At 58.4% G+C, this 20,299-nt stretch overlaps 9 protein-coding genes across 9 annotated transcripts; 5 read left to right on the plus strand and 4 right to left on the minus strand.

Moving 5' to 3' along the window:
• Positions 1 to 450: 450 nt before the first annotated feature.
• On the plus strand, positions 451 to 2,154 carry B0H64DRAFT_416251 (formate dehydrogenase; the record flags this gene model as incomplete). Its single annotated transcript, XM_062805151.1, has 4 exons — positions 451 to 453; positions 643 to 690; positions 1,022 to 1,176; positions 1,251 to 2,154. The coding sequence occupies 4 exons, from the start codon at positions 451 to 453 to the stop codon at positions 2,152 to 2,154; spliced, it is 1,110 nt and encodes a 369-aa protein (XP_062660540.1).
• A 178-nt stretch (positions 2,155 to 2,332) lies between these two features.
• On the minus strand, positions 2,333 to 4,536 carry B0H64DRAFT_356796 (amino acid permease-domain-containing protein; the record flags this gene model as incomplete). The annotated part of the gene is made up of 2 exons (XM_062801604.1): positions 2,333 to 3,411; positions 3,475 to 4,536. 2 exons carry the CDS (start codon positions 4,534 to 4,536, stop codon positions 2,575 to 2,577), a joined length of 1,899 nt encoding a protein of 632 aa, XP_062660541.1. The 3' UTR covers positions 2,333 to 2,574.
• Positions 4,537 to 5,183: 647 nt separating this feature from the next.
• On the plus strand, positions 5,184 to 8,377 carry B0H64DRAFT_391034 (uncharacterized protein). The gene has a single exon (XM_062803449.1). It carries the CDS (start codon positions 5,280 to 5,282, stop codon positions 8,265 to 8,267), a length of 2,988 nt encoding a protein of 995 aa, XP_062660542.1. The 5' UTR covers positions 5,184 to 5,279; the 3' UTR covers positions 8,268 to 8,377.
• A 6-nt stretch (positions 8,378 to 8,383) lies between these two features.
• B0H64DRAFT_116346 (calcineurin B subunit) lies at positions 8,384 to 9,895 on the minus strand. The gene is made up of 6 exons (XM_062797869.1): positions 9,658 to 9,895; positions 9,532 to 9,584; positions 9,399 to 9,472; positions 9,028 to 9,341; positions 8,904 to 8,924; positions 8,384 to 8,850 (listed from the first exon to the last, which is right to left on the minus strand). Exons 1-6 carry the CDS (start codon positions 9,707 to 9,709, stop codon positions 8,840 to 8,842), a joined length of 525 nt encoding a protein of 174 aa, XP_062660543.1. The 5' UTR covers positions 9,710 to 9,895; the 3' UTR covers positions 8,384 to 8,839.
• A 742-nt stretch (positions 9,896 to 10,637) lies between these two features.
• Positions 10,638 to 12,522, plus strand: B0H64DRAFT_372438 (enhancer of polycomb-like-domain-containing protein; the record flags this gene model as incomplete). Its single annotated transcript, XM_062802227.1, has 5 exons — positions 10,638 to 10,673; positions 10,710 to 10,784; positions 10,891 to 11,661; positions 11,719 to 12,408; positions 12,493 to 12,522. The coding sequence occupies 5 exons, from the start codon at positions 10,638 to 10,640 to the stop codon at positions 12,520 to 12,522; spliced, it is 1,602 nt and encodes a 533-aa protein (XP_062660544.1).
• A 1,986-nt stretch (positions 12,523 to 14,508) lies between these two features.
• B0H64DRAFT_391047 (putative tRNA threonylcarbamoyladenosine biosynthesis protein KAE1) lies at positions 14,509 to 15,802 on the plus strand. Its single transcript, XM_062803450.1, has one exon. It carries the CDS (start codon positions 14,708 to 14,710, stop codon positions 15,788 to 15,790), a length of 1,083 nt encoding a protein of 360 aa, XP_062660545.1. The 5' UTR covers positions 14,509 to 14,707; the 3' UTR covers positions 15,791 to 15,802.
• Positions 15,779 to 17,853, minus strand: B0H64DRAFT_391048 (5'-AMP-activated protein kinase beta subunit, interation domain-containing protein). Its single transcript, XM_062803451.1, has 3 exons — positions 16,771 to 17,853; positions 16,124 to 16,700; positions 15,779 to 16,070 (listed from the first exon to the last, which is right to left on the minus strand). The coding sequence occupies exons 1-3, from the start codon at positions 17,568 to 17,570 to the stop codon at positions 16,029 to 16,031; spliced, it is 1,419 nt and encodes a 472-aa protein (XP_062660546.1). The 5' UTR covers positions 17,571 to 17,853; the 3' UTR covers positions 15,779 to 16,028.
• A 35-nt stretch (positions 17,854 to 17,888) lies between these two features.
• On the plus strand, positions 17,889 to 18,932 carry B0H64DRAFT_391054 (Spt4/RpoE2 zinc finger-domain-containing protein). The gene is made up of 3 exons (XM_062803452.1): positions 17,889 to 18,259; positions 18,417 to 18,670; positions 18,755 to 18,932. Exons 1-3 carry the CDS (start codon positions 18,179 to 18,181, stop codon positions 18,783 to 18,785), a joined length of 366 nt encoding a protein of 121 aa, XP_062660547.1. The 5' UTR covers positions 17,889 to 18,178; the 3' UTR covers positions 18,786 to 18,932.
• On the minus strand, positions 18,933 to 20,197 carry B0H64DRAFT_356814 (domain of Kin17 curved DNA-binding protein-domain-containing protein). Its single transcript, XM_062801605.1, has one exon. It carries the CDS (start codon positions 20,013 to 20,015, stop codon positions 19,014 to 19,016), a length of 1,002 nt encoding a protein of 333 aa, XP_062660548.1. The 5' UTR covers positions 20,016 to 20,197; the 3' UTR covers positions 18,933 to 19,013.
• Positions 20,198 to 20,299: the final 102 nt, after the last annotated feature.

The raw sequence follows: 20,299 nt of genomic DNA on the forward strand, positions 1-20,299 counted from the left end.
GAATCGAACTCCCACCACTCACCCACCCACCACTCCATCGTGCTCATCAATTCCCTGACCCCGTCGGTATCCAACGGCTCCGGCCTTGTTGCACTCTCCGAGCCACCTCCAAAGGTGGATGAACTGATTGCCGGTTACGAGGATCGGATTCCACACGTGGTATGAGGCCGGATTGAGGAAGCAGCAGGAGCACATAAATATCCCCGAACCTGCTCCCACCCTTGGGGGTCATTACCTGATTCCGTCCTCACTCTCTTCTCTCTCATAATATATAACAGTCCGATCCCCACCCCGGTGTGCTGCATCATACTTCAACCGCCTTCACCCTGCATTCATCCCATCTAAACAACACTGTAACGCCACCGAGCGCTATAAAGCATCTCAGTCCCGCAGACTCGACGACTCCAACTCTCATCTGATTCCGACACACAAACACACAAATCAGCCACAATGGTACTTACTACTCGCTCCGCGTCCCTCTTCTCTCCCCGCACCCTCTCCCTTCTCACCCCTTTCTCCCGCCCCAGCCCCTGGCGGACTGCACTCCGCAGCAGCAGCCATGCCGGGAACAGAACCAGCTTCCGAACCGATATTCTCGGCTCGTCATTCTCCAGACGCTTGCTAACCACCCAACGCGAAAAGGTCAAGGTTCTGGCTATCCTGTACGACGGCGGCAAGCACGCCGAGGAGGTAAGAACTCGCTAGCTCCTACTTGTTGTTTTTCTCCTTTTTTTTCTACCCACCTACCCACCGCTCGCGTGCCCGTGTTGTTCCCAATACGGTGCGGTGCGCTTACAAGACTTGCCGCATGGCAATGTTACGTCTGGATGCGGGGTACCGTGGAGCGGGTTGCGTCAGGGTTCCAGACTGCGAGTGAACGGGGATGGTGTTCGGAGAGTTCGGGGAAGTGGGGATGGATAACCGCCGGGAAGATACCCCGTCTTGGCGGCATCTTCGGCATCACTCTGGGAAGGGATGGTTAAAGAAAAAAGGGGAACACGGCTAACACGGCGGCAAACAGGTGCCCGGCCTCCTGGGGACGACCGAGAATGAGCTCGGCCTCCGCAAGTGGCTCGAGGACCAGGGCCACACCCTGGTGACCACCTCGGACAAGGAGGGCGAGAACTCGACCTTTGACCGCGAGCTGGTCGACGCCGAGGTCATCATCACCACACCGTAGGTTCACTTCTTACATGACAGCCAAAATATCCCCATCACCCCTTTTCAACGCTGACAGTGACCACCCCCAGCTTCCACCCCGGCTACCTCACGGCGGAGCGGCTGGCCAAGGCCAAGAAGCTCAAGCTCGCGGTAACGGCCGGGATCGGATCTGACCACGTCGATCTGAACGCGGCCAACAAGACCAACGGCGGCGTGACAGTCGCCGAGGTAACAGGGTCCAACGTGGTGTCGGTGGCGGAGCACGTGGTGATGACGATCCTGGTGCTGGTGCGCAACTTCGTGCCGGCGCACGAGATGATCGAGGCCGGGCGGTGGGACGTGGCCGAGGCGGCCAAGAACGAGTTCGACCTCGAGGGCAAGGTGGTCGGCACCGTCGCCGTCGGCCGCATCGGCGAGCGCGTCCTGCGCCGCCTGCGCGCCTTCGACTGCAAGGAGCTGCTCTACTACGACTACCAGCCGCTGTCGGCCGAGAAAGAAAAAGAGATCGGCTGCCGCCGCGTCACCGACCTCGAGGAGATGCTGGCGCAGTGCGACGTGGTCACCATCAACTGCCCGCTGCACGAGAAGACGCGGGGGCTCTTCAACAAGGAGCTGATCGCCAAGATGAAGCCGGGAAGCTGGCTGGTCAACACGGCGCGCGGGGCCATCGTGGTCAAGGAGGACGTGGCCGAGGCGCTCAAGTCGGGCCACCTGCGCGGCTACGGCGGCGACGTGTGGTTCCCGCAGCCCGCCCCCGCCGACCACCCGCTCCGCACCGCCAAGAACCCCTTCGGCGGCGGCAACGCCATGGTGCCCCACGTCTCGGGCACCTCGCTAGACGCCCAGAAGCGCTACGCCGACGGCACCAAGGCCATCCTCGAGAGCTACCTGTCCGGCAAGCTCGACTACCGCCCGGAGGACCTGATCGTCCACGCCGGCGACTACGCCACCAAGGCGTATGGCCTGAGGGAGGCTGCGAGCGGGAAGTCTTGAAGAGATGAAACGAAGAAGTTGAAGGTGAGAAAGGTTCAAGATTGTATGGTTCGGGTCGGAGCCGGGAGAACAAACTGTAAATACTTGTCAGCGCGCGTGTTCCTCAAACGAAGGGGCGGGTTAGGTCTACTTATGAGTTATGAATGTTTATTTATTTATCTTTAACAAACCATCGAATGTTGCTGTTGCTGGTGTTTTTAAACAACTGTAGTTTCGTGGGAGTTATTATTATGTATCGACGCCGTGTCATGTCGCGTCTTTCAAAACTATATCGACTCGGACAAAAGCTGCGCAATCATCCGGCCTCCTTCACCACCGGGCCAGTGAGATACCCAATGTGAATATTATATACAGGCCATCAGCATCCAGCTTCCCGAAGCCAGACAGACACCCGAATCCAACTCTGCAGCCAACCAGCCCCTACTTCCTCCTCCAAAACTTCCACCACGGCCTCCTTTCCCTCCCCCCAAGCTCCCTCTTCCCAACCAACCCCCCTCTCCCGCGCACCCTCCAATAATACACCGGCACGCCGGCCACCACGAACCCCACCACCAACAGCGTCTGCAGCGGCTGCGCAAACACGGCCCTGCTCAGCAAGAACAGGCTGACGCAGCAAAAGATGATGGGCGTGGTGATCCACGTGCGGTAGGGCCGCTCGAGGTTGGGCTCGCGCACGCGCAGGACGATCAGGCCGAGGACGGTCAAGAAATAAAACGTGTAGCCGGCGACGCCGTAGAAGGTGATCAGCGTGCCGAACTCGCCGACCAGGATGTAGGCGGCGGTGAGCGAGGCGTTGAGGACGAGCGCCGGGATCGGCGTGAAGAACAGGCCCGTGTCCTCGTCGCCGACGAGCGCCGCCAGCTTCTTCTTGAGCCACGAGCGCGTGCGCAGGTTGGAGAGTTCTGGTGTCGGGGGGACGCCGGTGCCCGTGCCGAGGCGTCCGAAGAGTGAGGGGATGTACCCTTCCTTGCCGGCCACGTAGACGAGCCGGCTGCTGGTGAAGGTCGAGGCGTTGAGGGCGCCGAAGCAGGACGCGCTGACGATCAGCGCGAGGATGAGGGACCCTGCCGGGCCGAAGACTTTGGCGCCGAACATGACGGCGACTGTGTTGGTCGAGTTGATGGTCTCGAGCGGGAGGACGAGGAAGTAGGCGACGTTGGCGAGGATGTAGCTCACGATGACGAGCGGCATGGCCGTGTGGATGACTCGGGGCAGGTCCCGGCTGGGGTTGCGGAATTCTCCTACGACGTAGTTTGTCTAGGGTGGTTGTTAGTTGATATCGGCCAGGGGTAAAAGGGGAGGGGGATGGCAGTAACTGACGTTATCCCACCCATCAAACGCCCACAGCCCGGCGTACAGCGCCACGGCCCATGCCGACGCATCCATCTTGGTCCCCTCGAACCACGCATGGTCCCTCCAGTCCCGATTCGCCGGCCCCGACAGCGAAAACCCCGTGGCAGCCACCACGATCCCGATCACGGTAACACCGAGCAATGCAACAAACTTGAGAAACATGAGCATGTCGTTCAGCCGCGTCCCCATGCGCGTCGAGACGCAGTTCAAAAACGTCACCAGCGCCAGCCCCACCAGCGCAACCGACTTGTTGACCCAGATATTCACCGTCTCCGCCTCGGCCCCGATGCCCGCCCGCACCAGGTACTCGCCCATGATGATGGACACAATAGCAGCACCCCCGGGCTTCAGCACCAGCACAGCGACCCAGGTAAACAAAAACCCCGCCAGCTCCCCAAAGATCTTGGACAGATACACCTGCGGCCCGCCATTCAGCGGAATCGCACCGCCCAGCTCCGCATAGCTCGCCGCGCCCGTCCACGCCAGAATCCCCGCCACCACCCACACGATCAGCGCGGCGCCGGGCGACCCAGCATGCGAGTTGACCTGGCTGGGGGACGAGAAGATGCCCGACCCAATAATCAGCCCCACAATCAGCGACAGCCCGTTCAGGTACGTCAGCGTCTTGTGCTTCTCCAGCGACCCCCCACCACCACCGCCGCCGCCGCCTCTCCCCCCGCCCCTGGCCCCGCTCACACCCCCTTCGAGCCCGGACGAGGACGACGCGCCGAGAGGGGCGTACCCCGCGGCGCCGGTGGTGCTGGAGAGGGGGAAGAGGTTGGAGGCGAAGTCGAAGGTGGAGGATACCGAGAAGGAGCGGGCGTGGTGTTCGGGCCGGCTCCGGGGTGCGGCGGCGGGGTTGTGCGAGTCGAGGGGGTCGTCGCGTTCGAGGGAGGCGCGCCGCGACGAGGAGATGCTGGGCCGCGACGAGATGTCGTCCGCTTCGGAGCCGCCGCCCGAGCTGGCTAGCGATGCAAGCTCCAGCGAGTCCCGCGCCGTGGGGGGCAGGTTGGAGTAGAGGGGTGGCATCGTTTGGGTCTGGTCTGGTCTGGTCTGGTCTGGTCTGGTCTGGTCTGGTCTGGTTTGGTTTGGGGGATGTCGATGCCTGACCGACCCCGGGAATGTGTTATGTGTGTGCTGTGCTCGGCGGAAAGGAGACCATGCCGCGCAATTGTTGGTATGGCTGGTTGAGACGGACGATAGGTTGCTGCGCGGCGGCGCGGAGGAGAAGCACCAACAGCGGTGTGGTTGCAAGAATGCAACCGGAGCGTCCTGTTGGCGGTCGAAAGTTTCGGTTTCTTTCGGTTGAAACGAGACGACACTGACGTCTCGCAAAGTTGATTAGTAGGTTATGGAGTATACTGTCAATTAAACGTATAGCCGTTAGACGTCAATATGGTGTGGGTATCAAGAACCGTGTGGTCGAGTGTTGAAGCAAAATGACGAGGAAAAGGAGTTGCAGTGGAGTTTGAATTCAAGATTGAATTGACTGAACCAGAAAGGGGCCAGTGAACAATGCCGTCTCTCCAGGGATGGAGCCGCTGGGCCGTTGCAAATACGGAAGCCAAGATCTTGAAATGGCCCGTGCAGTGATCCACATGGCATGCCCCAGTGCCGTCTTGGCAGCAGGGAGCTTCAGTAACTTTCTTAAGTTTCCAGTGACAAGCTCCGTCACCAACTTATCCAGCTATCCCCCAACTATCGCATGACGAACTCGCCGGTAATGGCCACCACGCCGGATTTGACTCGCACCAATCGATAATGTAATAACAATGCCACTGATCCAAACGAGGACCATTGGCCGCTCTGTGCCGAAACTGAGCTCACTCTATCTCGGCCAAGCCGTGACTCGCCCTCTCACTCCCCGTCATCTCACTTATTCGTCTTTTTCACCATGCTCCCGTTCTCGAGTTACACTGAGAGCATTCAGCGCCACAGCCCGAATCTTGGCCGAACCCAAACTCGACCTCCCCGCTCTGGACTCCAAATGGCGTGAGAAATGGGCTTCGTTACCAAAATCTACCACCGAGACCAAGGACGCCACCACCAATGGCAAATATGTCCTACCCATGTTTCCGTACCCATCGGGGTATCTGCACCTAGGGCATCTCCGAGTCTACACCATCGCCGATGTCGTCGCCAGATTCCACTCTCTTCAGGGGCACAATGTGCTGCTACCGATGGGATGGGATGCCTTCGGGCTGCCCGCCGAGAACGCCGCCATCGAGAGGGGCATCAACCCGGCAGCATGGACCGAATCAAACATCGCCAAGATGAAGGAGCAGTTGGATCTGATGAATGGATCTTGGGACTGGTCTTGCGAGCTGTCAACATGCGACCCGAGCTTCTACAAGCACACCCAAAAGATATTCCTCCGCTTGCAGGAGCAGGGGCTGGCCTATCAAGCCGAAGCCGAGGTCAACTACGACCCCGTCGACAAGACCGTGTTAGCAAACGAGCAGGTTGATTCGAATGGGTGCTCCTGGCGGTCGGGTGCGAAAGTCGAGAAGCGGAAGTTGAAGCAATGGTTCCTCCGCATCTCCGAGTTCCGGGAATCCCTACTCCAAGACCTGGACGTGCTGGCAAAGAACGGCGCTTGGCCTGAGAGGGTGTTGGCCATGCAGAAGAACTGGCTGGGAAAGTCTACTGGCGCCATCGTCAAGTTCCCGATCATGGCATTTGACCACGGCCTGCATGCCTCCATCGAGGTCTTCACTAGCCGCCCGGATACCTTGTTTGGCGTTCAGTATCTGGCACTTGCCTCAACGCATCCGGTTGTCGCCAAACTAGCAGAGGGAGACCCCGAACTTCAGGCTTTCCTGGATACACTCCCGGGCCTGCCCCCCGATTCTAAGGTCGGCTACATGCTGCCTCACATCCGGGCCGTCAACCCCTTGGCATACCACGAAGAGACTCCCGACGCGACTAAGGGGTCTATCCCGGTGTATGTGGCGCCGTACGTCATTGGTGACTATGGCGAAGGGGCCGTAATGGGCGTTCCGGGCCATGATGTTCGCGACCACGCCTTTTGGAAGACGCATCACTCCAACGAATCCGTCAGGTTCGTGCTCGCCGCTTCCGAGGATGAGTCGACGACGGCCATGCAGAACGAACCCTTCATCGACCACGGCATTATGACGGAGCACAGCGGCCTGTACAAGGGCAGGTCGTCCAAGGAAGCCGGGAAAATGCTTGTTTCCATGCTCGAGCAGGCCGGCTTGGCCGAGCCGGTCGAGAAATGGCGTCTCAGAGACTGGCTGATTAGCCGCCAGCGGTATTGGGGTACGCCCATCCCCATCGTGCACTGCGACTCATGCGGGGCGGTGCCGGTGCCTGACGAGAAGCTCCCGGTTGTGCTGCCTGAGGTCGACGACCACTGGGCCGGCAAGAAGACGGGCAACCCGCTCGAGACACTTGAGGACTGGGTGAACACGTCCTGCCCGAAATGCAGCGGCCCGGCCAAGCGGGACACGGATACTATGGACACATTTGTGGACTCTAGCTGGTACTACATGCGTTTCATTGACGCACATAACAAGCATGAGCCGTTCTCCCCCGAGAAGGCACAGTCCATGCTGCCGGTCGATCTGTACATTGGTGGCATCGAGCACGCGATTCTACACCTGCTCTACGCCCGCTTCATCTACAAATCCCTCATGACGCCTTCCCTCGCCCCTGGAGAAGCAGAGGCCGCAGACGAGACACACGAGCCCTTCAAGCGGCTAATCACCCAGGGCATGGTGCACGGCCGGACATACGCCGACCCCTCGACCGGCAAGTTCCTCAAGCCCGACGAGGTCGACCTCAGCAACCCGCTCGCACCCAAGGTCGCCGCCACGGGCGAGGCCGCCACCGTCAGCTACGAGAAGATGTCCAAGTCCAAGCACAACGGCGTCGACCCGACCGACGTCATCGCCCAGCACGGCGCCGACGCCACCCGCGCCCACATGCTGTTCCAAGCTCCCGTCAGCGAGGTCCTCGACTGGGACGGCGACAAGATCGTCGGCGTGACGCGCTGGCTCGGCCGCGTGCACGACCTCGTCGCCCGCGTCAGCGCCACGACAACGACCACCACACCAGACGACGCCGCCCCCCCCTCGCCCAGAGCCTACTTCGAATCCACCACCACCACCACCCCCACTGAAACCACCGAAACCATGACCCCTTCGCAGCTCGCGCAGCGGGACGCCGACGTGGCCGTGTGGCGCGACGTGCAGCGGACCATCGCGTCGGTCACGGCGTCGTACGAGCGCGTCTACGCGCTCAACACGGTCGTGTCCGACCTCATGACCCTGACCAACGCCATCCAGGACCGCGCCGACATGCTGAGCGACGCCGTCCGCCGCCCGGCCGTGTCGGCGCTGCTGCGCATGATGGCGCCGATTACCCCCGCTTTTGCGGAGGAGTGTTGGGCTATGTTGATGCGTGGGCAGGGCGGTGGTGGTGGTGAGGGGGGGTCGATGTTTGGTGGTGAGGGCAAGGCTGCGTTCCCCGTTGTTGACGGGTCTTTGGAGCTGGCTGCGCTGCAGCCGCGGAGGCAGACGTGTGCGGTGCAGGTTAATGGCAAGTTGAGGGTTGTTGTGGAGATCCCGAAGCCGGGTGGTGAGATGGCGGGGGATGAGTTGAGGGAGTGGATTGTGCAGGAGATTTTGAAGACGGAGGAGGGGAAGGCGAAGCTGGCTAGCGGAGCGCTGGATGTTGCGCAGGCGAAGAAGGTGATTGTCATTAAGGATGGCAAGCTTGTAAATTTTGTATTATAGGGAGCTGGTGTGGTGGGTAGATGTGCATGTAGATGGTTGCCCGTCTCCTCTGGTTGGGTAAAATTCCTGGTTAATAAAAAGAAAACTATTGGCACGGGGGTTGTTTGCTGGTCGCCGTTGTCGTCCTCGTGGTGAGCTTTGAAGGAGAGAGAGGATATGGAGGTGTTATTGTTGCAGCCTATGATGCATGAAGGGGAGCTACGCCAATTTTCAAGCCCACTTATATCTCTACAATTTCTCTTGCCCACACCCCCAGCGCTCACAGCCCTGAAGCAAACTGAGTTGAGATCATAAGGAGGGGAAGGAAAGCAGACAAGAAGACGAGAGGAGAAACCGGAATATCCTCATCGACCGGCCTTACAAATGCGCAACGAATGATGGAAAAAGCAGCCATAACGGAACAGCAGTCTGGTTGTTCATCTTGGATCGGCTCCAAAGCACAACTCGCTGGGCAACAGGTCACCGGCACATGTCTCATTAGGATGCCGCTATATAACGCGCTTTGATTAACGTGCTGGCTAGGTCATTTGTATCTTCATCACGTCGTGACAGTTCCTTGAAACTCGCATCGCTCAGAATTGGTCTGTCTCCATGTTAGCGACTATCACACGCAGAAGAAAGATCGAGGATACTCACCCAGTGTCATGCTCATGCTCACTACGTAAACAGAATGTTAGCCATCTTATTTAAATCGGAACATCGGGGGCTCGAAAGCTGCTGATGGCCGCAAAAGGCACGACAAAAATGGGAGGAAACGAACCGTCGGTGTTAGCAACAATGGATGCAAACTCTTCGAAGCTGATCTTCCCATCACCGTCCAGGTCCGCTTCCATGATGGTCTTGTCGACGATTTGTTGCAACTGCTGGTCCTTAAGGTTGTTGCCCACCATCATCTTGAGAACAATGAACAGCTCGCCGTTGCTGATGTAGCCGTCCCGGTCGATGTCGTACACCTTGAAGGCGAACCGGAGCTTCTGCTCCTTGTTGCCCTTGCTGCTGAAGGCGCTCAGTCCGGACACGAACTCTTGGAAGTCGACGTCCCCACCGCCGTCCTCGTCAAAAATCGCAATCATTCTAGGAGCGAGCTGTCAGCCTCGCATTCGAGGGAAGTAGACCGGCGGAGATACGGACCTCGTAGCCAGTGGGTTCGACGATATTTGAGGGAGGCTCAAGAACTCTTCGCGCTCGATGGTACCGGAGTTGTCCTACGTCACCGTGTTAGCCCCCGCCCGACATTTTCAGCCTCGTCCCAGGCGTAGCACACCTTATCCAGCTTCATAAAACGCTTTCGTAGTCTATCGACTTCATCCCTGTCGACTACCCTTGCGGAAAGACACCGGTCAGCTACCTCGCGCTGTCGTGGCCGAGGTTAGAACGAAGGGCATCGTACAGTTCGACCCCTGGACGATATTGTCCAGCACCGCGCTGGTGGTATTGCCCATCTTGCCGCTATCCTGTATCGATCGCTTTGGTGTTTGTTTCTCGGCCGGCCCTTGGACTGGCGGCGAATCAGAACTCGAGAGTTCACGAGCGACAGTGGTGTCGGGCGACTCGAAAACGCGGTGCTGAGGTATCGGATGTCAAAATTGACAGTGGCTCCACTTGGTCTTTCGATGACGGATTACGCTCGCTAAGTGGGGAGGGTATTCTGCGGTTAAAGGGTCGCAAGAGGGAAACGGCGAGGTGACTGTCGGGCAAGGCTGATTGATGGTTTCGGTCTTGCGATTTCCGACCAAACCAACGGCGGCGGGGTGAGGGGTGCGGCCCAGAACTGTGGCGCAAAGTTCCATTTAGCCACACCTCGCAATGCTAAAATGTGGCCCCGGAGGATGAAGGGAGCACGTGCCCTGGGAGACAGGACATTGGATTTTGTGCAAGGTGGAGACCACACAGTGGCCCGCTCTTTGGAGTGCACGGTGTACCTATGCGAAGCATCTTTCCTGCTTTACTGTGTTAACTCACCACAAAAACATTTCTATAAACTCGAACAAACCCGTCCTTTGTTGCTGTTGCCACTGGTTGCCAGAAGGAAGGAAGGAGCTTGGAGGTTGTTGCTGCGCCCCCAGGAAATCTTGTTTCTTGGCATCATTCATGGATCGGGCAAGCTCCCCCTGTGGGTCGCGCCTTTCAGGGGAGCCAATCGCCCAAACAGGGACCTGGAACCTGCCGAGGAACGCAAACTTTGCAGAGGCACCATCGCAACGTCAGTTCATCAAGTGGCTCAACTTTGGCCATCAAAATATCGACAACGACGCGAACTTTACATCAGAAAACTCGCCAGACGGGTTTCACACCACATACTACATGTCATAGAATTTTTTCTTCGGGGTTTCCCGAGGTTTTACCCCGGACTTTCGCTTCCTCGCAGCCATGGCGACCCGCAAAGTCCGATACAAGAAACTGAGTGTGAAAACACTCTTGGGTGTATTAAGAGAGGAACAGATAGACCCGGCTGAGTACGAATCACTCACAAATGAAGCTCAAATCGCGACTGGCGTCGAGCAGGCCGAGGAAAATGTGAGTCGAAACCTGTCATCATCACGTATGGGTCACGTGTCGGTGCACGTGCCACATATTCACGCGAGGTTTTGGAGGGGGCTGATACTGACCTTGATGGCTCCAGGAATACCATCTCCAAGCTGTCCTGCAGAACGCGGGGGTCGCCGCTGACAAGGAGATCCCCGTGCCACCTCCACAGGAGAGCACGCTCAATTATGACGAGCTCTACACCCGTCCGTTCTCCAAGACGGCCACATACATTCGGTTCTCCCAGACAGTGGAAGAATCCATAGGATGTATGTATGATATGACTGAGGAGGACGACGTCTTTCTCAAGTCTTACAACCAGAAGCGGCCCGCCTCGTCCCAACTCTCTGAAGATGACTTTGAGCGGCTCATGGATGTATACGAGGACACCTCGTACATCAAAGCCCCGTTCGCCTCGATAGACCAGACCATAGTTCCGTACGATGACATGCTTCAGGCCCTGCAGGACCTCGACAGGGCCAAGATCATGTCACACGCCAAGGAAATCTATGCGTACTGGAAATCCCGGCGGCAGGCGCTGAACAATCAGCCGCTCCATCCGACGCTGAAGTTCGAGAAGCATCAAGAGAGTGACGAGGCCGATCCGTACGTCTGCTTTCGACGCCGTGAGGTCCGCCAGACGCGGAAAACACGAGCGAGGGATGTTCAGAGTGCGGATAAACTCAAGCGCTTGCGAAAAGAGCTTGAGGATGGCCGGCAGCTGGTCTTGGCCGCGCATAACCGCGAGCTTCTGAAGGCGGATATGCTGAAAACGGATCGTGCGATCTTCGAAGTGCGGGCCCAGCTCAAGGAGCACAAGATCCGGTTGGGCATCAAAACCGATGACGAAGATCTCATCAACCAGAAGGTAAGTTCCACGCCCTCCGCGTGCTTCCATGCCCGGTATGATACTGATGACCCGCAGCCGCAAAAGAGGAAGGCACCAGATGTCCCGACCATGCAACGGCCACCGCCACCAACACAACTTCGCATCGCTGTCCGCCCGTCCGCTGCTGAGGCAGATCTTTCAGTCCTTGCCGACCGTTTGGCCGAGAAGGAGAACGAGCTCCGCGCTGACATAGAGAAGAAGGTGCAGAGCCACAATGAATGGAACCGCAACCATCTTGACCTGACACGAGGTCCACTGTCACCGGTACACGGGCCCAGACAGGACCCTAGCTTTAGGCCGGCTAAGACGCAGTATTTGATGACGCCACCAGCGTCTGCGTCGTCAGAGTCCTTGGAGGAGCCCACTCCCATGGACCTTGACAAGCCGGAGCGTCCACAAAGGGAGCTGGTGCCACAAAACCCACAAGCTTTCTTCAAGTTCCGAGGCGTGGCTTGCGACGAGGAGTCGAGAAAAGCCCCACCGGCGTACCGGCGCCGGATCGGGCGCCTTCAGCGGTTGTGGATCGACCGCCGTGGGATGGCGACTCCTCCGAGCGAGGCTAGGGCTGAGGTGGTGGATCGGTGGAAGTATGACCAATCGTCGGATGACGAGGAGGATCCGCCCACGTACGAGGCGGATCCCTTCGACACCAACGCCTTGAGATTCCGGGCTTCGATACCGCTCCCCTTGTGGATGACGAATCGGACATCGGTCTCGAGCAGCCGGGTACCACTTCCTCCAGCACCACCTCCAGCCCAGCAACCACAACCACAACAGCCACCACAACTAGGAATACAGCCACAACCACAGGTACCACCTCAGCCCCAGGCGGGCACATGAAGCCCCTGAGGCTGGACGCTGGATTTCTGAGGCTGGACGCTGAGTTGCTGTGGCTCGAACCCTGAGCTGTTGTGGTTTTCGGCGCGTATTGTAATCCCGGCACGCGCCGAACTGAATCCTTTACAGACGACTTAGTTGTGGAAAGGGTTGTGCTCGCCCACCGCCCATGTGTGGTTGGGCGTTTTGCGCATACCCACCTCCTAAACCCCCTGACTGCAATGAGTGCGGCCGCCGACTCAGGAACCTGGGCTCTCCGCGAAGGCACCTCAACAGCCACCACAGCCCACACCAGTACCGCTACCACCGCCCATGTGCGGTCGGGCGTCGACAAGAACGACATGGTTCTTGCCTTGTATACACACCCTGCACTTAACTCTCCGATGATTGCGTTTTAGCGATGGCCTTGGTAGAAAGAAGGATTGGCCCGGCGCGGTGTTTGGCGTTGTGTGTTCGTATCGATGATAATGTCAGGCAGAGAAGCCATGTATATATGAATTGCCGGCGGCGGTGTGGCAAGAGCCTTTGACGCAATCAAAACCGTGTTTTGCGGCATTTTTCGCTTTCCTCTTGTGTCGTACGTGCTGATTGGGATGAATTGCTTATGGATTGTCCGGCCGCGGGCTGTAAAACTTCGTCGTGTTAATGAATTTGAAGACGTCGTGGTCGTGGCCAGAGAGCTGTGCGAAAAGTATATGATGAAAGAAGTGGGTACATACCTCGGCACACACCCAGCAGAGCATAAATGACTCCGGCGCAGACGGCATAATTCCCAGCTGCCAGACAAACGCGGGATACAATCTCCGCAATTCCACAGGTGATCTAGGTGTCGAGTTGCATGTGCTTTCTGCCCCACAAGGAAGGCTGTTGGGAAGGTAAGAAAAGTGAGGCGCAAGATAGAGTGAGTCTTGGCGGGCCTAGCTTTGCGCTGCGACGAAATGTAGGACAGATACCGGAGTCGGCTGGGTCGGTGTTGCTCCTGTCGTTGGAGGGGGAAAGGGGGAGGCCCCAAGTCAACATGGAAACATGGATTGACTTCCAAAACAGCACGTGGCCTAAGGATACCAGCCGTCGTTGCCGAATTTCCCCGACTTGGGATTGCTGCGCGGCAGGACGGTGTAACCAGTAAATATATTGAAGTATCCGCGGAGGAGGGTTCCTCAGGTCGCCGCGAGCTCAAGAGTGGAAAAGGTGCTGCGGTCGTGTGCCCTGACCGGCCTTGCCGCCTCTGCTCGCTCCGAGCTTACGTCGTGCGGAGGAGGTGCCCGGGCTGATGGGAAGGCAGACGGAGGCAGCCACGCTCGCCGAACTCTAGTTTTCTTGCAGAGAAAAAACCCGCATTCACAGGAGGTAGCTCGGGGGGGCAATTGTTGCATTGGGGAGAGAGGTTTGCATCCCTGATAAATAACAACGGGTCAGTCTCTGGATTGCAAGCACCGGAAGGTAGCCCTCCGCCCTCACACGACTTCGTGTTTGGTGGCATCTCAATGCTTGAGAGCAAGGAAATAGGAACATACCTTGAAGCTTAGGGGACAGGAGTCGACCGAATGTGTTTCTCCGCTGCTCGCCCCCGAAACCCGTGGGTCGGAATCAGGACTGGCTGTTGGCAGCCAATTCGGTGGTCAGCTGCATGATTAGATATGTGTTGCTTGCCCGGGACTAGTTTCAGGAGTCTGGGTACTAGAATGCAAAAGCAACAGCAAAATTGCAACAAGAGAGAGGGTAAGGGCTTGGCGGCATTGTGTCTTCCGGCAGTGGAAGAGTTTGACGTCGAGATGTAGGTTGGGAATTGTGTACAGTATTCTCGCTGCAGTGGGGGGGTCTGACGGAAGAAACCCCAAAAGACGACCGGCTCCACGATGCGGCGGCTGTATGGGTGTGGGTCGGAGCACCAATCACTGCTGACCTGCGCACGTGCCATTCCGCAGGTACATTGGTACCTCCAATTCAGATCAGCAAAAATGACCCCTCATCACTGCCCCGCGGAGGAAATGACGAAATCAATCAACAAGACCACACCCCCCGTTTTCGCGACACCACGCCCCATGGTGATATCGTATCTCGAATTGTCGGAGCAGAAAACGTGAGGCGATCGCAATCCCCGACAAATTAGACGCACACCCAACGAACGGCCGGCAAACCGACACCCTTCTCCCCGTCCTACCTTGCGCGAACCCACCCGCCCACCATGGGCCTCGACATTACCAAAAAGAAGCGGCGCATCGCCCTCGGCTGCGAAGGGTCCGCCAACAAGCTCGGAATCGGCGTAATCCTACACGAAGGCGACGCTGCCGCGCCCACATCCACCGTGCTCTCCAACGTCCGCCACACCTTCGTCTCGCCGCCGGGCACCGGGTTCCTGCCCAAAGACACGGCCCACCACCACCGGGCCTTCTTCGTGCGGGTCGCGAAGCAGGCCCTGGCCGACGCCGGCATCCGCATCGCCGACATCGACTGCATCTGCTACACGCGGGGGCCGGGGATGGGGGCGCCGCTGGCGTCGGTCGCGGTCGCGGCGCGCACGCTGGCGCTGCTGTGGGGCAAGGAGCTGGTCGGGGTCAACCACTGCGTGGGCCACATCGAGATGGGGCGGGCCATCACGGGGGCCGACCACCCGGTGGTGCTGTACGTGTCCGGCGGCAACACCCAGGTGATCGCCTACGCGGAGCAGCGCTACCGCATCTTTGGCGAGACGCTCGACATCGCCGTGGGCAACTGCCTCGACCGCTTCGCGCGCGCGCTCGCGATCAGTAACGATCCCGCGCCCGGGTATAATATCGAGCAGCTGGCCAAGAAGGGCGGGCGGGTGTTGCTGGACCTGCCGTATGCGGTGAAGGGGATGGATTGCTCGTTTAGCGGCATCTTGACGAGGGTGGAGGAGCTGGCGGCGCAGATGAAGGCCAATGGTGGGAAGGGGCCCGATGGGGAGCCGTTCACGGGGGCGGATCTGTGCTTCAGCCTGCAGGAGACAGTGTACGCGATGCTGGTGGAGATCACGGAGCGGGCCATGGCGCATGTTGGGAGCAACCAGGTGCTAATCGTGGGTGGCGTCGGGTGCAACGAGCGACTCCAGGAGATGATGGCGCTCATGGCGGCAGACCGCGGCGGGAGCGTTTTTGCGACGGATGAACGCTTCTGCATAGACAATGGCATTATGATTGCGCATGCAGGACTCTTGGCATATGAAACGGGGTTCAGGACCCCGATCGAGGATAGCACATGTACACAGCGATTCAGAACAGACGAGGTGCTCGTCAAATGGAGGAAGTAGCGTGCTTTTTCACTGCATATGAACCTCTCCGTGACATGCGCGGCGGACTCAAGTCGCCGGCAGCAAATACCCCATCTCACCTCCCAAAATAAAGTATCGTATGGCTCCATCACCGCCGTAGTAAACCCGAAGATCATGCACTCGTCAAAAAATAGCCGCTAACTGGGACAGACATTGCCGATGCTCCTACGCTGTTATTTGCCGCGATGGGATTCTGGCCGGGCCGGAGCTCTCATATTCAGTCTGTTGCTGTGGGCTTATACATGATAGTCGTCACGTACTATGGAAAGTGTTAGCGTCAGAGCGAGACCGGGATAACCAACGTCGACTAACCTTGCTCTTGTATCTCGTTGTTGCCGAAACCGCCAGTACATTGTTCTTGATGCTGCTAGTGGCAAGATGGTTGAGGACAGTGTGGTTCGGCTGGGTCAAGACGCTGTTGTCATCCTTCCTCGGCGTGGCCGCATTTAAGATAGGCTTGCTCAGGAACCCGGGAAGCCCAGGCGGGTTCGGCAGCTTCTCGGTGGCCCGGACGGCATGGTGATACTGAGGGGAATCCTCAGGCTGATCTTGATCAATGAGGTACTTCGGGATCTTCTGCTCGAACTGGCTGGCTGGAGGAATATCTCTATCCCGGGGTAAGGGAACCTCGCCGTCTTCCTCGGTCGGGGTTGCTTCGGCCTCTGTCTGCTGCTGCGAAGTCTTACCCTCCGACACCCCCTCCCCGTCGGTTGGTGTAGGTTGTAGATCATCGGGACTGACTTCGATGTAGTTGACCAAGTTGTTACCGAAATCGACCGTCGTCGGGTAGTCCGGAGTTGTCTGCATTTGCCCATCAACGAGGAAACGGATATGGTGTGTCCCCGGGAGGATGTCAATCGTCGTCGCAAAGACGCCTGGTTCCCCCTCACTGTAATCGGCACTTCACGTCAGCTAATCCGAAACCGCCAGGTCACTTACTCGCCAATTTCAATACTCACACTGGGTGCAGCCGGGTTTTGCGATTCCACTGAAAGATAGTACCCGTGACATAGACCTTGTCACCGCCACGGCGCCATTCGAGCCTTGTCGGCACCGTAGGCCTGGTCTTGTCGACCAACAGCTCCTCAGCGTCATCTTCCTCCACCACCGTGTCGCTTAGGTTTGAGGTCGGATGGGCCAATCCTGCATTGTCGAGGCCCTCGACGTCCTCGACCGGCTCGCCGACATCGGTCGGTGCGATAATGGGCGATCCCGGGGTGTGGACCTCCTCCTCGATCGGAAGCGGCAGGCGCGGCGGGCGCGTCAGGTACGACACCTCCTGCACACTGCTGACGGGCATCGCTGCGACTTCGTAACTATCTTCGGAGCGCGGCGAGCGAGGCGATCGCGGGGACGAAGGGGAATTGTGCGAGTTGGGCACAGCTACGGGCTTGGCAGGCGCATGGCTGGGGCTGGGTTTGCCCTGTTTGACCTCGACGGGTTTCGCGGAGCTCGTGGAGCTGGCGGCGGTAGCAGGCGAGGAAGCGGTCGAGCAGGCTGATGCAGCAATTCCGGAGCCGAGGGGTCGGGGCTGCAGCGGCTTTGGCCGGCTGGCGACGCTGCTGTTGCTACTCGACGGCGGTTGGACAGAGGCGCCCTGGGCCTGAGTGAGCGAGGGTTCTGGCGGGGCAGCAGCCCGTAGGCCCTGCACTGGGATGGGGTTTCGGGCTTCCCGCCTCACCGGTCGATCATGCTGCGAGCTTGTTTGTGACGATGACGACTGGCTCGCGGATTTGTGCGTGGAGGGGCTGTTGCCCATTTTTCATTCACTCGGTGTTCGGCTGCTGGGATCTCACACACGAAGCAAGACAGGATAAGGAACAAGTGCTGATAGTGAGGCCGTTGCGCTCTACTCAGTTCATTTTTCGGGGGGCTCGGATGGTGATGGATGGAAAATTGAACGGTCGGCCGGAAGGATGGCCGGGCGCATTTGTAAAGAGCCCGTCTTCGATCCGGGACGGTTTGTGGAAGGAGAATGGAACGGAGGGATGCACGAGGAATCCAGGGAAGTTTCAATGAAATCAAGAGAACATGCAGTTCACGTTGCTCGGCACACTGGGGTCAATTCAACCTGGAACGTTATCTGCCAAGTGCCCGCCTGCCCCACTTCAGCTTGTGCACCGTGCCACCCTTGCGGAAAACGGCAACGCTTCCGGGTTCTGCTTGGCTCTCATCCGGCCCAGGCTCTCCAGCAGCCTCATACCCTTACATACATAAATAAAGCCGGTCTTCGTCTCAGTGAAAGCCGAATCTTTCAACGAACAACCAACCCAAACTCAACATCCAGAGCCGTGATACATCTCTATCCGCTTAGCAACACTCACCCCAGACTCTCTTTCAGTCAACAAAACACGGAACCGTCTCGAAATGTCAGAAAACTTCGTTGCTCCGGGCCAACACCGCTACCTGCGCGCCTGCATGGTCTGCTCTATAGTCATGACCTACGCTGTAAGTCTCTCTGTCCGATCCCATTCTCATCCCACCACTCCTTCACCCCGAACCCCCTCCCCCCTTCAACTCACCACACACCTACCACACCACACCACACCATACCATACCCACACCGCATCACACTCAAACTCACACCCAAACCAACCCAAAACAGCGCTTCCGCGACGAGGGCTGCCCCAACTGCGAGGAGTTCCTGCACCTGCAGGGCTCGCCGGACCAGATCGACAGCTGCACGTCGCAGGTGTTCGAGGGGCTCATCACGCTGGCCGACCCGACCAAGTCGTGGGTGGCCAAGTGGCAGCGGCTGGACAAGTACGTGCGCGGCGTGTACGCGACCAAGGTGTCGGGCCAGCTGCCCGACGACGTGCGCACCACCATCGAGGAGGAGTACCGGATCACGTATATCCCGTAGGTTTTTTTCCCAGTGTGTCTAGGAGGAGTTCCCTTGTTGGGGGAGTGTTGGTGTGGGCTGGCTGACTGATATCTTCGTAGACGTGACGGCAGCGCTTCGGAGGCGGATTAGTGGTTCGTTGGTCGTCTTGGGGGAAGGGGCAGCATCGGGCGACGGAGTTGGGGAGTTGGTTAACAAAGGCTGATTTTCGGTGTTTACCGGTTGACACGGTCTAGATCTATGGTAAAATTGCAAGGTGCTATTGAATTCCTGGTATCATGTCCTTCCCAAATGAATCTTTCCCTAAACGCCAAAATATGCTGTACAACCTTCCGAGTCGAATTATCCTCGATTGAATCCCTAAAACCGCGGCCTTTTGTTGGGAGGCCCACCGCCTGCCTCCCGTGTCCTCTTGCGTTCCAATTCCTCCTTCATGATCCTCTCGGCCTCGCTCATCTTCTTGGGCTGAGCAGCCATGACCTTTTTCGGGGCCCCAGCAAAAGCGTTCTTGAAGACATTTTTCGGTTGTGGTTTGGCGCCAAACTTGAGCGAGATGGGCTTCGCTGCTGTTTTCGTCTCAGCCGGCTTGGTATCATCCTCCTTCTTCACCTCCCCATTGCCTGTCCCGTCCGTGGTTTCCGCCTCACCACCCTCCTTCTTCGTATCCAGCGCGGAGGCCGTGTCCTCGGGGGTGGTACTCTTCGTCGGCTTCGCCCCAAAACTCAATTTGATCTTCTCTCCCTCCTCCCGCTTCAATTCCCTCCCCTCCTCCTCCTCTTCCCCGTCCACCCCAGCCACCCCCCTAGCCTCAGCATCCCTCTGCGCGCGCCTAATCTGCTCCCGCAGCAACATCTGCTCCCGCTCCTCATCCCCCTTATCTTGCATCTCTTTCCGCCGGACAGCCTCACGTCGCTTCATCGCGTCGGGCGAGTCATCGACCCAGGCGATAAAAATGCCATCCTCCTTCTCCTCGGCGCGCACGATGCCCTCGCGCGAGATGTGCTTGACAAAATCCGTCAACGAATGCCAGCGGGTGGCGTTGAGATGGACGTGGTCGCGGCGGGCGATGACCTCCTGGTAGAACTTGTTGGCGTGCACGCTCTTCTCGCCGTGGGCCGTCTTGAGCAGCGAGACGAACTCGGTCAGGAACTGCTTGCTGTAGTCCTCCTGCACGCTCTTGAAGTTCTGCCCCGCCTCCAGCGCCCGCCGCATGTGGCTCTCCGACTGGCAGTGCATCTTGAACGCGTTCTCGTCCCGGCACGGCTTCTCGCAGATCTGGCAGTACCACCGCAGCCGCGTCAGGCCCTTTTGCTTCATCTTGTTGGCCAGGTATTTGGTCGATCCCGGCTCGGCTTTGCCCATGATGGATGAGGTTTGGACTCGCTGCGCGGAGTCGGGCGGGTGTTTGGATTGGGTTTATTTTCGGTTGTGAGAGCGGCGTTCGGGCGGCGGTAGTGAGGGTGGAGGTGTGAAAGTTGGTGGAAGCGGCGAGTAGGAATGTTGCGAGTGGAAGGTTCAGGTACCTATCAAACAATCATGCGGTGTCGAGGTTAACATCTGCGTCGTTATCTTCAATCGCCACGCGGGATAAGCAAACGGCGACAAGTTTGATATCTAGGGTTAGGGTCAGATTCAACTCAGATATC

This window comes from Chaetomium fimeti, assembly GCF_033439085.1.
Source record: "Chaetomium fimeti strain CBS 168.71 chromosome Unknown B0H64scaffold_3, whole genome shotgun sequence".
Classification (NCBI taxonomy): Eukaryota; Fungi; Ascomycota; class Sordariomycetes; order Sordariales; family Chaetomiaceae; genus Chaetomium; species Chaetomium fimeti.

What these genes read in the sequence shown, in the direction of transcription:
- B0H64DRAFT_391047 (XM_062803450.1), top strand. Translation starts at nt 14,708, where the DNA reads ATGGGCCTCGACATTACCAAAAAGAAGCGGCGCATCGCCCTCGGCTGC.
- B0H64DRAFT_116346 (XM_062797869.1), bottom strand. Translation starts at nt 9,709, where the DNA reads ATGGGCAATACCACCAGCGCGGTGCTGGACAATATCGTCCAGGGGTCG. An exon ending in TATCGTCCAGGGGTCGAACT is followed by an intron (nt 9,585 to 9,657) that starts GTACGATGCCCT and finishes CCGCAAGGGTAG; the next exon opens with TCGACAGGGATGAAGTCGAT. An exon ending in CATTGTTGCTAACACCGACG is followed by an intron (nt 8,925 to 9,027) that starts GTTCGTTTCCTC and finishes CTGTTTACGTAG; the next exon opens with TGAGCATGAGCATGACACTG.
- B0H64DRAFT_356814 (XM_062801605.1), bottom strand. Translation starts at nt 20,015, where the DNA reads ATGGGCAAAGCCGAGCCGGGATCGACCAAATACCTGGCCAACAAGATG.
- B0H64DRAFT_391034 (XM_062803449.1), top strand. Translation starts at nt 5,280, where the DNA reads ATGCCACTGATCCAAACGAGGACCATTGGCCGCTCTGTGCCGAAACTG.
- B0H64DRAFT_391048 (XM_062803451.1), bottom strand. Translation starts at nt 17,570, where the DNA reads ATGGGCAACAGCCCCTCCACGCACAAATCCGCGAGCCAGTCGTCATCG. An exon ending in AAAACCCGGCTGCACCCAGT is followed by an intron (nt 16,701 to 16,770) that starts GTGAGTATTGAA and finishes TGCCGATTACAG; the next exon opens with TGAGGGGGAACCAGGCGTCT. An exon ending in CAACGAGATACAAGAGCAAG is followed by an intron (nt 16,071 to 16,123) that starts GTTAGTCGACGT and finishes CACTTTCCATAG; the next exon opens with TACGTGACGACTATCATGTA.
- B0H64DRAFT_391054 (XM_062803452.1), top strand. Translation starts at nt 18,179, where the DNA reads ATGTCAGAAAACTTCGTTGCTCCGGGCCAACACCGCTACCTGCGCGCC. An exon ending in CTATAGTCATGACCTACGCT is followed by an intron (nt 18,260 to 18,416) that starts GTAAGTCTCTCT and finishes AACCCAAAACAG; the next exon opens with CGCTTCCGCGACGAGGGCTG. An exon ending in TACCGGATCACGTATATCCC is followed by an intron (nt 18,671 to 18,754) that starts GTAGGTTTTTTT and finishes ATATCTTCGTAG; the next exon opens with ACGTGACGGCAGCGCTTCGG.